Raw genomic sequence first — 17,728 nt, forward strand, 5'->3', positions numbered from 1 at the left:
TATTGTTTTGCATATTTCCAATATACGTATGAACTACGGATCCTTGCATCGTGAAAATATAACTCCAACTCTAACCCCGACACTTTGGTCATTGTACCTCTCACTTAAATGGTACTGAACTTCCTAGAACATTCCGGTAGTAGATCGTTATCCGATACGGAGTACAAGTCTATGATTAACTAAAATTCCGAATTCATGGGCGAACCTCTCTAATTAGGAGCTTCCACCTCAAGAGGTAAAAATTAACTGAGGCTTCTACATAAAACCCCTTCGTGCATGTAAACTCTCATGCGGCTATTTTGGACATAGATTCATCTAAAGAGCGAATCGCGCTGACGAAGGGCTAACGTTCGTAACGTCAACTTTTTCACTTGTTACGGTGGTCAATTTACAATTTCAACTTTGTTGGTCAAATTACCTTGTTACCCCCACCGACGCAGCACCACAGTTTCTTTAGAAACTTTTAGCCTTTATTCATTAATTAAATCGATGCCTTCTTGATTCATGGAAAAGACCAAAGAATATCACATTGGACGGTTTCGGACACATTCCCAGACTATAGTGTTTCTTTTTGTTACACACTCTACTGATGGTTAATGATGTACTGTGTTCCATGATTTTATGTATCGGCAGTATCTCATTTTTACTGACGATTTCTTGATTTTTGCGTCGGAAACTAAAGCTACAGCGTTATTTTTCATTGATTAAATAATTGCCAGGGTAAACTCTCCTCTAATGGTAAATCCATCCGTTTGTAAATGCCCCCGAAATATAAGCATCCTTACGAACCTTAGATCATGTAAGCCTTTGGGCCGGATTCATGGTTATCGGGAATTTGCGGTCGGTAGTGTTCACCATAACAGACCAGTTTTTCATCGTGACTGCAAACTGATAATTAACTCTCACCTCTTCTTCCCTTAGCAGTGTGTCATCCTCAATACACTTCCCCTCCGAATTTTCCTTACTGCAATCAAGAAACGGTGGCAAAGTGTTTATTATAAAAAATAACCCTTGGCCTTCCCTCAGGAGGGTGGCAAGCCTTTGAAATCCGTAAAGGTATGAAATTATCAATTAAAATTTGGTTTAATGATGATGTCACATTAAAAATACTTAGTATGAGTCACACTTTGACGCGATCAAGTGAGATATAGTCAGCTTAGGAGCATGAAGACCCTATTTTTCTAAGGTTGATTTCATTCGCATGAAGCGCGCGAATGAAGACGAGCAATGAATATTACATCAGTTGAAGGTAAAGGTTTTCGTTTCTAATCACAATTTTAGTTTCGAGCCATTTTTTTAACCCTTTAACTCCCACAAGTGACAACATCAACAGAATATCAAGCAGACATGCGATAAGAATAAAATGACTATCAGTTGATCGAATACCACACTCTCTAGACTGACTTCATAAAAATGTAAGGATAATCACCAATGAGATCTGGGAGTGGAAAGTTTAAAGGGAATATTAAAATGATTCAGTCTTCAGAATATTGTTCTATGTCAGTGCTTTAGTAAATTAGGCACTTTTCAAGTTTTGCCACAGGCGCTAACCAAAGCGTGTTTCTCAAATAGCCGTGTTTCATTAAGTATTGTTGTCATTTAGGTTTATCATTAAGGTTCTGCTACTGAAGCGTTTAAACTTCTCTCTGAAGGTTCTCCATCCTTTTTTGTCAATATTATACATTTATAACACGTGTACAAATTATTATTCATTTCCTAACCGTTCTTTTTAACTCTTAATAATACTCGGCGGAAATACAAAGCAACACTTCTAACAGCATTTTCTGTCGTAATCACATTTACATCAACCATTACTAAATATTATGTTAACCGATGACCGTTTGTTCGACTGAGAATGGAGAAGAAAGAAGCATAACTCTTGGAACATGTAACATAGGCAATAAAAGCATAAGTTCTATTCATGAAAAGTATGTACATGTAAAATACCTTAGAATCGAGTCTATACATCCCCTACAGTAGCGATGTCCACAAGATGTCTGCTTCGGTTCCTGTAATAGATCATTGCACTTGGTACACAAATGTTTTGGATCAGTCTTGTCCCGGTCGGTTTTGGCGAGTCGATAACCCATTGCTGTTCCTCTTCAACTGAAACAGATTCCGTAAATAAATATTCAAATGATTGTTGTATGACTCGGTAAAATTACCCTACAATCTAAAAGGTGCTTTCGTAGCTGAAACGAATTTATTTTCACAATCGATTTTATGATCAATTTCAATGTTTCGATTTTAATATTTCGTTTCGTCGCGATCCCGAGAGTTTGTTCAAACAATCGTCAAAAATTGATCGTAGGAAAAAGAAAACTATGCAAAGATTGGAGGATGGGACGGCATGTTGAACGAAGTCGCTACCAAAAACCCCTTTCAAATGTTTTGCAGTAGAAAGCAAGTCGCTGCGACGTGTTTCATCAAAATTTCATGTTTTGTTAAAAATATCTTTCGTTACTCGAGACGATTTGTCACGCTACCGTTTTATACCTGCAGGTTGCGAGGTTCAACAAGAAAACCAATTCGAAGAACAAGTTACGTTAAAAGCATGACATCACTCCCTTAAAAAGGTGATAGTTCACTTTCGTTCGAAAACGAATTATTGTGCACGATCCGTAAATATTTGAAGTGCCTCCGTGTTAGAGCTTGATTACCTGCGAGTCCTTCTGAAAAGCTACTTAAAAAGACTAATGAATAAATGGGGGTAGGTTTCTAAAGAAACTGTGGTGCTGCGTCGGTGGGGGTAACAAGGTAATTAATCAACTAGGTTGAAACTGTAAATTGGCCACCGTAAAAGAGTTAACAAGCTGACGTTTCGAGCGTTAGCCCTTCGTCAGAGTGAATGACGAAGGGCTAACGCTCAAAACGTCAGCTTTTTAACTCTTTACGGTGGCCAATTTACAATTTCAACTTAATTGATATAAAAAAAATGATCTTAAAAACATTGGTTAGAGCGTCCACAGCTCTAAAAAGTAACTATTCTGCGACCAAATTGATGCAGCTCCACAGATTTGACAAATATCGACAGCCAAACCTGGAAGCCTAGAAACCTAATGCCGGAAGTAATTAGACTATGTAACTGAAATAGAAGAATACTCTTAAATTATATTTTGGGAATTTTCCCTGAAAGGACAACTTTAATTTGTGACGGTCCATACGGTTTGGAGCGGTCTAACTCTTCGCATCCAGAGTATACTTCATATTATTGTGCTCAAAATTGCCTTCGGTTACAAAAGAAGTTTTTATAAGGTAATAGTTTAATTTAAAACTCTGATGAGTGATTCAAGTTTCTAAAATATATGCAGGTGTAGCTCCTTTCAGACGAGTTGCAAAATGTTAGACGAATATCGAAAGTGACAGGTTTTATTTTAGTATAAAGGTGGCATGTATATTTTTGAATAAGTAAACTTTATATTATCAAGCAAATTATTTTTGACCTTTGAATTAGACCATTGAATAAGTCAGTGTAGCCAAGAGAGATATTTTCCCATCAAGGCTGTTCCTCTTGCTTCCAGTCTGTTTCTTCGACGATTATTCTGATATTTATTGTTTTGATAAAATCCATCAAACTTAAGTTAGAGAAACCCGACTGTTACCTGAAGTAAGAGCAACTTCTTTTGACGCTTTATAAATACTATCACTTGTTAGCAAAGGCTTTATTCATCACATGAAACTTGTCATTACTTTCACAACTGAACACTGTGGTTAATTACTTCACTTCCGGGTGTCGTTCGGAGCTTAGAGTTTAGCGCTTCAGCTCCCCACTCAAGAGGTTATGGATGGCATTTACACTAAAATTATGGTTTGCTTTTTCGCAGGAGTCAGTAAGGCCAGAGCCATAACGACCATTAGTGCCAAACAAAATAAATACCGCTAATGGGACATGTACTTAATGCCTACAAGGATCGATCAAACATACTTGTTTCACGCTTGACATTTCGGCTGAGTGTAAAGGGCTGTTAAAAGAGCCAAGGAACCTTTCTCTTACCATCAAATCAAAGGAAACTTAATTGCACTACTTCTAAAGGGCTGCTCAAGTTGGAAGAAGTAAAAGATACTGGAAATTTACGTACGGCAAATACGTCAAGATCCATCGAGCGTGGGAAAGGAGTTGGACGACTTTCGAAGTGAACTTAAGTACAGAATACTTGCTCAAAAACTTACCTGAGTATTGCGACTTTCTCTTCCGATCAGGATCAAATACCTAAGGTCTTCAGATCTTTTTGTTGCATGTACTAATGGATGAGTGCTTCTGACTGTTTATGAAAGTTGACTTAGTTATATTACTAAATGAAACAAGGGAGATTCCCTAATTAATATGCTATTTCCTCTGTAGGCTAATCATCTTTCTTATTTTGATCTCGCACATCCTGTTTACTCATGGCATAATAAAAAAAAAATCCCAGTTTAGTTCCCCTTACGGTTCCGGGCACTGAACAAAACTTGCTTTCGAAGACTTCTTTTAATCCGACTGTTTTTGAATTTCACATCAGGTATGTTCAGAGTTTTTGATATTCAGTTTCAAGTTATTATATTGATGTTTTATTCCTATTCAGATCTGTCCAAATAATATCACTTTACCCGCTTTAAAGTAACCCTACTGCTACTGGTTTTCCCGAACTTTTGCTCATTCACTTTACACAGCCGTGTTAGTAGTTTATTTCGGAATTAATAGTACAGTTTACTGTCCCTTGAGATGTAAACAAACTAATGAAAATTCCTCCGTATTTATGAAATGAACATTTGCCTCGAATTTCTGTCAAGTTAATTCTATCTTAGTGGATTCTCAGGGAAAATATAACCAGATCCACTGTCTAGCTTACCCTACCAATGGAGCGAGCTAGATATTCAGAATGCAAACCTGACAGAAATAGTACACTTAGAATAAAGGTAACAAATGCTTTTGCTTTGCATCAGCTTTCTGAAGATTTTATTTGCCATCACACCATTTAGATGGCTTTTATGCTGCAAATCTTAGTGTCGATTTACATAAGCAATACGCTATATTCTATGTAGATTAATTTCTGTGGCGTACCAGGTCACAGCCATCGATCTAACTGTTTCCAAGCCTAGAGATTAACTGCAAAAAAACTAAGGGTTCTTAATCTGTTGTAGAATAACAAATGTGAATACAAATATATTTGATGCATCCATCTATAATCGTGTGACGATTGAGAGGGTTTCGATGGGGTAATGGCTTTTACGGCTAACGGTTAACATTTTGGCCACTTTTATGAGTAACGATCAATTTCCTTCGAACATTATTCGAAGAAACATTTTATATTTAACTTACTTTTCCAAAAACGGTTAAGACTTGCTATTTTTTAGGCCAAACGGCTAATTTTTTTTGCCGCTTTTGCCGCTTGGTCAACCCCATTGCGACCTTCGATTAATAAAAAGAAGAAGCAGAAGATCTCGTCTAACAGTGATAGTGGCACTCAAAACTAACTGACAAAGCACGAATAATAAATTCATACATACATACAAACATACATACTTTATTTAACGTGGAAATACGCTTAGCTTAAGAGCTAGTTTACAGGTATTCCACCTAATACCTAATGAAAACCTAACAACTAACAACGCTAATATCAACAGCGGGTAAAATAAAATTAAATACTAATTAAAAGCTATTTAAAACTGTTATTACAATATTACCGCCGCAATCAAAATACTATTTAAACTAACGTTACAAATCTACTAATCCCCGAAATTTAACGATCTAAGTCTGTCTACTATTTCTTTGGTGCCCGCTTTTATTCTAACGTCATTTGAGAGTTCATTCCATTTCTTGGCTGCAAAATATCTCCATGACTTCAGTAGTGTTAACTTAAGGTAAAGATAAAACATATTCTTGGCACTAAGATTGTACTTAAATGAGCGTAAGTTAATAAGATTCCTAATTTCCCGGGGTGCTTTGTTCGATATGCTGTTATGTATTGTCAGTAACATGTCTTGAATTCTTCGAGATTCCATGGAGGGTAGTCTTATCCTTTCCAAGAGATGCTGATAAAATGCATGTTTATCATTATAGGCATATCTCAACGCTCTTTCATTGAGTTTTTCGATTTTTGCAGTGTTTCTTTTTCCGCAATGGTGCCAAACTTGGTTGCAGTAATAAAAATTCGGTAGTATGAACGAGCGATATAACGATTTCTTGGTTTTACGTGGTAAAATATTATTCAGTCTATTATTAAGCGCGTTTATTTGAGCACTCACTTTGCGGCCAGTCCGGGCCATATCCATTTCATTTATGAAAATACTAAACAATGTAGGTCCCAAGACAGAGCCTTGAGGGACTCCTTTTAACACCCCTTTCCAAGTGGAGAAGGCGGTACCGAGCTTCACTATCTGATGGCGAGAAGAGAGATAGCTTCGCATAAAAGATAGCGCTTGATCACCAAAGCCATAGAATTTAAGTTTTTCCAGAATTAAGTCATGTGGTAGACTGTCAAAAGCCTTACTTAATCAATGGCTACTGTGTCAATAACGTTATGATTATCAAGATCTTCCTTCCACTGTCCAGTGAGTGCAAGGAGTGCCGTCGGGCACCCATGATATTTTCTGTATTCAAATATAGAATTATGAAGATTCAAACACCAAAATGGCATATGACTTTCTCCAATTTTCTCCATCATTTAAGCCTGCCCCATAATTAACACATTTCTGTGTCTGAGTTAAATGTTTTATAATTGAGCTTTAAATGTGTTCGAGTCTAAATACCTTTCGGCGTGCGTATTTCGACCCGTTGCATGATATTTACAAGCTACACAAAATCGAGGCTCCTAGATATGGTCAGGCGTCTCATCCATCATCGTTGAGGTCATCAGTGTTGTGATGTCCAGCGTATCTGGTCGTTCCTCCATGTGATATACTCAAAAGTGATTAGGCACATTACATGAAATAGGGTACACTTTATCATAAGCATTACAATCAATCAAATTAAAGGAATAATTTCAAACTCCAAAGGTCGTAATAAATCCGGCCGAATATTACAGAAAGTTGAATCGTCTTATCTAGCTATCTAGCGTCAAAGGATAGAATTTTTAAAACCATCTTACATAAGAATTATTGTTAGTCGTCTTATGACAAGTAGTGATAGCAAAAAAAAGTGAACAGATTTGATTCTTTCAAAATTCCTAACATGTAACAACAGTAGATTTGTTTTTGGACATCACTAAATTATCCAAGACTACAATAAACAACTGAAAAAATTGGAATGCTCCTTTGTCCAAAAATAAGTTTAGGTTACATGGATACATCTTTTTTAAAAATTTTTTTTTTTTTTTTTTTTTATTACTACTCATTTTTTAATTTTTTTTTTATTTAAAGCAAGGTGCTATTTTCTTCTAAAAATCACGATTACGAACGAAATATCAACGGATAATGTTGAAAGCTCGGGAATTTTACTACAACTTGTGATATAATTACGAAAATAAGAAGTAGAATTGATTCAATTGCTTTAAAATTTCTAATATCTAACTTCAGAATAATTGTTTCCCTGCATCACTAGATTATCAAAGACTAGGAAATACAACTAAAAACAGTGAAATGTTCCTATATTCAGAGTTTCTTAAGTGTTACATAACTCAATTTTTTTTTAATTTAATTCTTTTTTTTAATCATTTTTTTGTACGTTATTTTTGTTTTTAGCAAGCCATTATTTTTATCGAAAAATCACACGTACCCACGAAATATCAATGGAAAATGTCGAATAAAGGGATTTCAAGTATTAACTACCAAAAACTTTGAAATAAACGAGAGGATACCTTTCACAAGTCAGAGCAGTCAACTATAACTTTCACAAACATTACGTCATCCTTGATATAAGCGTGCCTGTTCAATTCTGTCAGCGGAAAGAACAAGGGACATCCGCTGGCGATGTTTGTTTCTCTTCGCGGCCTGTGGAAGGATGAACTGTTCGGATCAGGTCTGAATGCGTCAATCACGTGTTCCCTGTTATTTTGATCTAAAATCATGAAGGTGACCTTCTGTCGGAATGGCCAGCGAAGTAGTGCATCGTATTCGCCCCGCATCACCACGAAAAACAGCGAAATGTGCGTTCCCTTGCCTGTCCCGTCTCCATTTAAATAGATGCGCGCGCACATCTTGTAACCTTGGCGACTTGTGTAAAAAGGAGGGCTGTAAAAAGACTTCTCTGGCTCGTTAAAAGAATCGTATATCTTGGCTGCGACATTTGAAATCCTCCAAAGAAGTACGCCATCGAAACTGTAAGGTTCTTGGTCCCTGTTAATTTGCAAACCAGCTTCTGGCGGGAAATTCCTCGTTCTCATGGCTTCGTCCATAGAGTCTACTTTTGCCTGAAGTCGCCTCAAAAGGTCTTTGTTTCTCTCATCTTGTCTCTTCAGCCAGACTATTTCGTTGTTTTGCTCATGTATGGCTTGATTTGCTTCTGCGAGTAGAAGTTCATGATTTGCAAATTGCCCCTGGATGTTGCTGATCTTCCTTTTGACGTCATCTAACACATTAGTTATCTGTTGATACTGAGCGTTAAGGGAACCGTGCTCTCCCGCTGGTACTGACTCAGGTTCTACCAAGTTATCCTCCACGTGCATTAAACGAGATCTTAAATCATGAAGTTCATCTTGAATGGCCCCATTCTCTCGAACAACTGCTGTTACCTGGGACACAAGCTGGGAGACTGTGGACTTCAGTCGGCCCATTACAGCGATACCCTCTCTCAACGGGTTTATTTCATTGACGAAGAATCCTACCTGATCCTTTAGATCAAATACAAACCGGAGGAGAAGATTGAGGTGCAATGACACCAAGGTCTCTTCGTGATCACGCTTCTCGCGACGACTCATCTCCTAAGATAATAAAACGCGATTTTGTTCTGTAAGATAGAACTGCACTCGACGAGGACAAAAAGCAAAAACAAATCCGTACCTAAAGGCAACATCTCAAGCACAAAACGTGAGGAACATCTAAATGCAACAGCAAGTTACTTAGGATCACGGAGTTAAATGCTTCTTTATAACCTTTGCAGTAAACAGTGATAATAATCTAGATTGTCGGCAGTTTGGCATACACAATGACCTCCTCTAGTGTTTTCATCCCAGAAGTTCAAAGAGAACTATAGATATTAAAGTACATAATTTCTTGGTTATGAAGGACTAAAGAGTTACCAAGCGTAATAGGATGTAAGTGAAATAGGAAACCTGATTTATCAATCGAAGGACAACAGATAAATCACTAACTAGTTATTTCTTCAGATAACAAAAAGATCAGTCGTAGTAAGCTGTTGAAAAATACCTCTATGCTTTTGCATCCTAATGAGCGAAAGGGACATATTGCTTTCGATCCTTCACAGTCTCCATTCTCTGGATCACGATGTGCTTTGATTTTCCCTCGAGGTATGTCTTCCTCGTTACACAAAATGCATTTGATTGGAAATGATTGGCAATCATTTTTGTGATGATCCTGCAATTGCAAACAAATACATAATGTGTCACTAACAGAGAGAGTATGATGGGAGGTTTTGTGAAAAGGAGGAGACCACAAAGAAATTAAGTTTTGGGGTGGGCTGTTCGGCAAGAATCTCCGACAAAAAGCTATTAATAGTAAAGCTAAGCTATTAAATTATTAAGATTTTCAGTTGTATCTAATTCTTTAAAACATGAAGAGCAGTCAAAGCGCTCTAAAACAAGAAGCGGCATCAAAACCATCGGCAATAGGTTTGCAGCAAAAGTCCTGAAGCATAAGCAGCAACCGCCATGTCGAAAGTAATGGAAAGCAGCTACATCATACCTCCAAATCAGAGAAAGGTAGTTCTTCGTTACAGTATTCACATGGTGCCTTTCTTTGACTGCACTCCTTTTCCAGATGTCCAGCCAGATTTTTTCTTAACAGTTTCGTTTTACACTTGTCCTCGAAGACGCAGTTTATCTCTTCGTAGTCGCAAGTGGTGACATGTTCCTACGATATCATCCACCATCATCATGATTATTATCATTATCACGAGTAGGCCTATTGTTTGTGTTAGTTCTTTCAGTAGGCTGTGCCATTTTAAAGGTTGAGAGCCATCCTGGACTGGCTAACTAGTCGCTTGGATTTCATAAGAGAAGTTTAGTCTTGCGGGCTAAATCTCTCTAGTCTAAATGCTATGGGAGTATATGGAGAAAAATTGCAGCCATTGGATCGACCGAAATGAGTTACCACAGATCAGAACTGCCAGCCACGCCACCGTCCTACCTTCCTAGGACTTTAATTCTGATAACAGACTGGATTTTGTAATGCCTAGACAAAACTATTCCTTAGCTAGATCGAAAGCACTCGACTAATCCATGATTATTTTTAGTTATTTCAATCATCATTTTGTGCTATCATTTTTATGTCGTCTATGGTAATTTCTCAAGTCAGTTTTAGGGTATTTTTTTAAATCAGTGAGATAACTTAGTCAGCGAGGAAGGCTTTGCAATTTTAGTTTCTGTCAAAAAACAAACAAATCCGTTTTAGTCGATGGCTAATTAAGACGAGCTGGGGAGGTATTAATAGAAAGTAATGGTCTAACGCCACCCCCATTTCCGTACTGAATTTGCTTTTAGTCCTAATAGTCCACCCAGTCCTTGTTACGGACGATTGACTTACCTCTAGGTCAGTTATTTTACCTTCCCACCCACACCCGTGGGAGAAATGTAAGCAGTGGACCGTAAGACTTTGGATCTCCTTTTTGACGCATCCATCAGGAAAGATCTGCAAAAATTTTCACCTCATTATGCTATATCAATACAGATGGAGTCGACATTCATCGATACAAAATTGTATTAGCTGGTAACAGTAACAAGAGGAAAAATTTTGCGCCTCGGAAATCTATACTCAATTATAATTAGCACATAACTTATGCGATTCCAGAAGTAGCATAAATTAAGTGGAGTGAAACCGTCTCTAAACAAGATGAGAACTAAAGCAGGACTGACACTCTCTTAACCGCAAGGTTTTATTAATTTGATAAGCCCCTTGTTATGAACAACGTGTTTGCTATACATTCTATCTAGTACCAGGTCTTCATATTCAAAACATGGCTTTCCTGTTTCGACTTGTCATTGAAAATTTGCCCAAGAAAATACGCCAATTTGAGTTGCAAGCAATTTGTCATGCTGTGAACTAATACATTGTACATCGTGTTTGATCGATCAAAAATGCTGATTTCCCATTTCGACGCAGGTTACAGATTATTGAAGCCATCTGCATCTTGGTAGAATGCTTACCAATAGATATTTTGGTGTGATTTTTCACATAATCTCTAAATCGTCTTGATCTTATGAATATTGAGTTTAAGTTTAAACAGTCGAGCTACATTGATACTCGATCCCACCACCCTATACTAACCTCAGCAACGTTGAATTCTTCATCATCAACCTTACACTTGAAGACCGCGTCCCTGCGAGAGTCAAAGATGTATTGAAGTCCTGTAGTAAGATAAATCTAATGAAAATGATTTATTGTGACACTCAAAACAAGCTGAGGATCGTGGGGCTTTGTCATAACAACAATGTTTTGCTACGTAACCACTAAGTAGTTTAATGATATATTGGCTATCAGGATGAAATTTTCCTTGTTTCTTGAAAATTGCATATTTATCGAGCAAAATTAAAGAGAGGCACTTATTCTATGTGACACAAGGGAATACATCTGGTGCACATATTAAGATTTACCTTTTCAAATTTTCGAAACAGCTTCGGCAATAAAAGTGAGCACAGGGCGTTTGTACTGGGTCACGCAACATAAAGTGGCAATATTCACATATGTACTTCCGTGGTATGTGTTCTAGGTCGTCTTCAGATAGCTGATACCCTTTCATCTCTCCTGAATCCAAAGTTAGCGGTTTGTTGCAGGTAATTGAATAGATAGTTAAAATAATCAGTAGAGCCACCAATGATTCTCCCTTATTATCAAACGAGTTGCAGTGTTTTGTACGGAAGATTATTGCCGCCAGCTTGACAAAATCTGGGAAGACCTAGGAGAGACAAAAACTCATCATAAGCTCCTATTTAATAATAATAAAAGATTTATACCGCGCCAGTATCCTACTGTTCAAAGGCGCCGACAGAAAACTTTAACATTAACACTTAAGACAGCTAATATTAATTATAAAAGGCTTTTCTAAAAAGAAAAGTTTTTAATCTACTTTTAAAAACAGACACAGACTGAGCATTTCTAATTTCACTTGGCAAAGCATTCCATAATGATGGTGCTGCTACAGAGAAGGATCTTGCGCCATATGTTTTCAGGTTATAGGATGGAGAAACCAGAAGGTGCTTGGATGATGAGCTTAGTTGACGCGATGGGGTGTAAGATGTAAGCAAATCACAAATGCACGACGGTGCCAAGTTGTTAAGTGCCTTGTAGGTTGTAAGTAAAATCTTAAAAATAATACGTTGATTGACGGGAAGCCAATGAAGATTGAAAAGAACAGGCGTAATGTGATCATGCTTTTTTGTACGTGTGACGAGGCGCGCCGCGGCATTCTGGACGTGTTGTAGCTTTTTTATAGTGTAGGCTGGTAGGCCATACAAAAGAGAATTACAGTAATCCAGCTTTGAAGATACAAACATATGAACCAGCAATTCAGTAGTGGTCGCTGAAAGATATTTCCTGATATAGCTAATATTTCGCAAATGATAAAATGAAGATTTGCAAATGTCAGTAATATGATCGTTAAAGCAAAAATGGCTATCAAACATAGTGCCGATATTCCTCGCCTTTTGCACGGAATGGATAGTCTCACCAGCAACTGAAATCTCGTGAAGGAGTGGTCTTGGAAGATGTTTAGCGGAGATCACCAATAATTCAGTTTTGTCTTTATTTAATTTAAGGCGATTAACCATCATCCAATGATTGATTTCATTCACACAGCTCTCGATACTAGAAACCGCTAGATCCCTATCACCCGGTACGGTTGGTTGGAAAGACAAGTAAAGCTGTGAGTCGTCAGCATAAAAGTGATAGCTCAGGTTAAATTTCTTTATGATATCTGAAAGGGGCGAAGTAGAAAGCAAATACAAAATGGGTCCCAAGACAGATCCTTGTGGCACTCCACATTTAAGGTCATGTTCCGTAGAAGTACCACCATCGACGGAGACATATTGCGTGCGATTCGATGAATAAGATTGCAACCATAATAGAGGCTTTCCAGCTATCCCAAACCGTACACGTAAACGAGAGAGGAGGATGGTATGATCGACTGTATCGAAGGCAGCGGAAAGGTCTAACAACAGTAAAATTACGATTCGACGATTATCATTAGATCATAACAACCAGTATTCACAAAGACTTAGACGTTGTTTATAAAGTTGAAAAACGATCCAAACTGAAAATGAAAGCTATCGTGATTCTTAGGGTAGTAATGCTAATGCAAACGACTGAGACCTTCGCTTCAACCCGGCCTTGTTGACACCGCGTGAAAACCGCTAATAAGACCTTCAAAATACTTGAGCGGGAAATAGTCAAAGAAAAATTCCTGGAATGCATTTGAACTTGTCGACAGATCATTCTATCTAAGATTTGCTTGAGTCTGATAACCAGCTCTACTCCACGTACTCAAGTTAGCACGAGTCAGACCTAGAAAAAGAAAGTGTACGGTCATAAAGGAACTGAGCGTGAAACGACTTTAGCGAAATAAATAAATCCAAGTTCTTTGCGCAACCAAAACAAGATCGGCATGGACACATCCACTGTAAGAATTTTCCCTTCATAAAGCAAAAACCGCAAAACGAAATGCTTAGCTAGCATATTTGACTGAAACCTCTAAATAAACCGACGACTGCAGCTTGTAGCCGGACGAGAAGTCGTCGCTGATGCTTGTCGACCTTCGCTGTGAAATTCAAAACAGAGAACATATCCGTTAGTTCAGTTCTTCTTGTTAGGAAAGATATTCTTGGTGCACACAGTTGAAACATCAAACTTATACAGGCCCCGAATGAGAAGAACCAACACAACAATGTGGTCGACGAAAACGAAACCGGAAGTCGACTAATGCAGCTGAAACTTGCCAAACGGTTTACACGGAGATGAATTCTCTGGGTGAAATTATGCCCAATCCTTAATCCCAATCGAGTAAGCAGACAGTATCTGCGTACTGAAACCAATAATTTTTTTTTCTCTTTACAATAACACACCTAGGACGGCACACAACTTCTCTTGATCGATCTGTGAGTTTTCCTTAAGCGACGTGCATTCTGGGAAAGGGAAAAACCCTTCGCTGCCTTCAGTTCAAACAATAGTGTGATAAGCCGCACTTGTTCTAGTCGTCAATCACAGAAATCGAAAGACTTCCTGACGAAAAGCTATAGTAAATACTTTCGAGTAAGTACTTTCGAGGTGTGTTGCAAAATAATGAGAAAATGAAAACGTTTTAAACATTATCATCCGGTAACTCAAAGAATTTTTGATGTCTAAGTTTTCGCGTATATTTCAAGGATGTTAGTGACTACCGTAACAGACCTTGTAATATAATCAGGGCACACATCAAAATTCGAAAAACAAAGCATTTGAGAGAAAAAAGTTGAAGAAATGGTTGTCGTCATCAAATTGTCGATCGCCCGAGTATTCTGACTAATTAGCATTGATTAAAAAAAAATTGACGATGAAAGGAAGCAGCCCTAAGTGGATACTTGGAGCATGAAATAAAACTGATAAAGATTTGTTCTGCTCTCAGGGAACGCTTTAAGTACAATTTTAAAACTATTAATTCGCATATCGAATACTGATTGCATATACCCTATATTGGTATATAACCATTGAAGAAAACGTGACAATGGAAAGTTAAAAATGGGCAGTTTAGACAGCAAATAGCTACTGGTACAACACAATCGTTTAGTAGAGCATTGGAAAGAATAAGAGGCTGTATGATAATACTAGAACTAGAAGGCAGTGTTGTATAAGATTTGTCTCACATGCACAACAGATAAACTTGCCGCATCCCACATATTTATGAATACTCTACTCCACAAGAGAAAGGTAAATGTTTTGATGAATATCATTGTTTGAATATGTGAGAGTCCTGATCACGAACAATTGTAGAAAAATTCCTTGAGATATTAAAAAAAAAAAGGTTCCTATAACATTGAAAAAGATTAAATTAATTGTACTAGGACAGAAATGTAGTATTAGCTCTCAACTAGGCCAGTGCATAATGTAACCGTTTATATGTAGATGTGGGCCACGGTGGTGATTTGACGAGTTGTATCGTTCCTCTGAATGAAGGAGTACTTCGACCGTAAAACGACTCTGCCAGATGAACTCGGTAAATTGTGGTTAAAAATGTTAAGAATTCGAACTGAGATATTGATGATTTTCTTTGCTGCTAGTGTGGGAGGTTTGGTCTTATTTCCTAGCTGGGTTACTTATTCACAAGAGCGGATTTAAACAAACAACTCACAGAGAAATTTGAAAACGTTTCCAGTCGCATGGTAGTATTTAAAAGCATATGGAAATAGAAATTTTATTTTCAGATTAGCCAGATTGAAATTACATTCTTCGTAGTGTTTGATTCACCAAATATAAAAGATAAAACTATCGCGACACGAAATCACGCTCGAATTACGCACAAAGTCTTCAAAATGGCGGTCTTCACCTCCAAGAAAACTGAAATTTGCATAATGATTCAAGTAGGCAAAGCTACTGTATTCTCACCTTCTTACTTGATTTTCTGCTCCCTTCTCCCCAGCTTGGTTTCGCTTTCAGTTTGAAAAAATTTTAGCGAGGTTTGGGATCAAAAGCAGTTTACACGGACACCACGATTCGGCGAATTATGGGATATATGATAGTCCGAGAATATTGACATATTTCATTTTACGTCACTGTGTCCGGGGAATCCCCGAACAAACTGAAACAATTATAAAAACTAGAATATTTAATATTTGGCTTTGAAAGAACCACGGATTCTTTCAAAGCCAAACGGCGCTCGATCTGTAACTCAATCAATGTAAAATAGTCGTAATTTGCCGACGCTACCCGCTAAACGACGCGAAAGACACTGAGACAAAAGGAATTGGAGGAATTAGGTGAGCATTACACTGGACAAATTCCTCTTGTTTTCTTGGACTTCAAAGCGGTATCGTGATTACTTTAGTGAGATTTCGACGTGTAAGAATTCCAAAGATCCCAAAAATTATTCTTTAATAGTTGACTTCATTGAGACTTTTCTAATTACGAGCGTGACTTAATACGCTGTATCTGGAATGTTGGGATAGGGAAAAATCCCTTAAGCGCATCGCAACGCAACAAATAACATTGTCTCGTGACTAGCCATATTCAAATCATGTGACAAGCTATTACTCAATGGCTCTCAGCATGAAGGACTAAGCGAGTCGAAACGAGATTTCACCCGTGGATTCAAAACGCAGGTGATTCTTTTTAATTTGCAAGAATCATGTGTCCGAGCTTGTCTAGCCTCAATTTAAACTGTGACACTGCCATGGTTTTGCCAAACATAGCAACGCATTGTCGGTTTAGAAAGTATAGCCGGCGCCCGCTATTCATAAATTTGAATTCTGATGACCATTTTCTAAATTTTGACTGACAGTATCTCACACTGTTCTAACTGATTCTGTACCGATAGATTCTACTCTTATCCCTCATTTGAGTGAATTGATGAAACTCTTGACTTAAGATCTCCTGTGATTTCCGTGATGACTCAAAAGACATAAGCGAGATGAGCTTAACTCCACCATCGAAAATCCGCCACTAAATTAAATTTACCGAACATAACTTAAAGTATAACCGTTCTTTCCCTGTAGTATTTACGTTACTGATCATGACTATAGGGTGGTGTAACCTCCAAAGGAAACTTGTAGAACGGAGTAGACAATTCGAACGCACAGTAGAAATTAAGGTTTAATTAAATACAGTCAGTAATCAAACTATAAATTGGAATAAAGAAATCGGTGCGAGATCACCTTGAATTGTACGGATAAAAAGAACGTAGTTGCGATTAAAGTTGCGAGGATATGATGAAGGTTGTGGCTGAATTTGTGATTTGATCTAAAAGAAAATACAGCAGAAACTAAACTAAGAAAAATATCCTGGAGAATGTAACACTGACCTCAGTAAACAATAAAGCGATCGGAAAGAGAACTTAATTAATGCAAGAAATAAACCAATAAGACAGACAAAAGGGAAATATCGTATATGTAAAATAAAGAAAAAATACTTTCGTCTAGCTCCTAATAAGTTGATAGTAGCAGCAGCAACTGATAGCGGTGAAATATGAAATGCAATGTCCAACCCAACGGCTATTTCCGACAAAATCATATTCTTAAGATCAATAACCCCATATTTTAAGATGAAAGTCAAAACAAATTTGCGTTTACTCGTAATGTGGGCGTCCTCAATTTTATATAATCACTTGAACAGAGTCTTTATTTCCAGAAAACAATACACATCTCCGAATATAAAGGCAAGTGAGGCAACGCATTTATGGAGTTCATTGGCTGACTGCGTCGTTTCTTTCGTGAGCTTAAGTCGATATTCATCCAAATACCAATGAAACCCTGTCAATGAACCAAAAGGAAAGGTAATGTTACTTACGGACTCCAGTACCCCGTGCGACCATCTGATCCTTTCGTGTTGGAGGAGTGAGAACTCAAGGGAGCTTTTATAAACCCTTCTACGGAGTCGAAAGTTTCGCCCCAGTCGGTCAAGTTCTTTATTCTACAACAGATCAATTCGAAGAAGAGTGCTTCTGAACCTAGCAATA

General features: G+C 37.6%; 2 protein-coding genes and 1 long non-coding RNA gene across 6 annotated transcripts in view; 1 reads left to right on the top strand and 2 right to left on the bottom strand.

The window, feature by feature from the left end:
• LOC111339472 (TNF receptor-associated factor 3) overlaps positions 1-2,418 on the bottom strand; it is a 10,626-nt gene extending 8,208 nt beyond the window's left edge. Inside the window, exons 1-2 of the mRNA XM_022946140.2 lie at positions 1,948-2,418; positions 907-964 (exon numbers count right to left, since the gene is read on the bottom strand). Of these exons, the coding sequence (XP_022801875.2) occupies positions 907-964; positions 1,948-2,090 (201 nt within the window). The 5' untranslated portion in view covers positions 2,091-2,418. The remainder of the gene's footprint in view (positions 1-906; positions 965-1,947) is intronic.
• Positions 1,141-5,826, top strand: LOC148733343 (uncharacterized). Its single transcript, XR_015999981.1, has 2 exons — positions 1,141-1,249; positions 3,825-5,826. It is a non-coding gene; the product is annotated as an uncharacterized LOC148733343 (long non-coding RNA).
• Positions 5,485-17,694, bottom strand: LOC111339473 (TNF receptor-associated factor 3). Of its 4 annotated transcripts, none has more exons than XM_022946143.2 (7): positions 17,560-17,694; positions 11,685-11,986; positions 11,359-11,410; positions 10,618-10,722; positions 9,778-9,945; positions 9,283-9,450; positions 5,485-8,837 (listed from the first exon to the last, which is right to left on the bottom strand). In XM_022946143.2, the coding sequence occupies exons 2-7, from the start codon at positions 11,828-11,830 to the stop codon at positions 7,779-7,781; spliced, it is 1,698 nt and encodes a 565-aa protein (XP_022801878.2). In that variant the 5' UTR covers positions 11,831-11,986; positions 17,560-17,694; the 3' UTR covers positions 5,485-7,778. The 4 variants fall into 4 exon arrangements, with proteins under 4 accessions (XP_022801878.2, XP_022801876.2, XP_022801877.2 ...); XM_022946141.2 differs by lacking the exon at positions 17,560-17,694 and adding an exon at positions 15,664-15,784; XM_022946142.2 differs by lacking the exon at positions 17,560-17,694 and adding an exon at positions 14,148-14,194.
• Positions 17,695-17,728: the final 34 nt, after the last annotated feature.

Source organism: Stylophora pistillata, chromosome 4, assembly GCF_964205215.1.
Source record: "Stylophora pistillata chromosome 4, jaStyPist1.2, whole genome shotgun sequence".
Lineage (NCBI taxonomy): Eukaryota > Metazoa > Cnidaria > Anthozoa > Scleractinia > Pocilloporidae > Stylophora > Stylophora pistillata.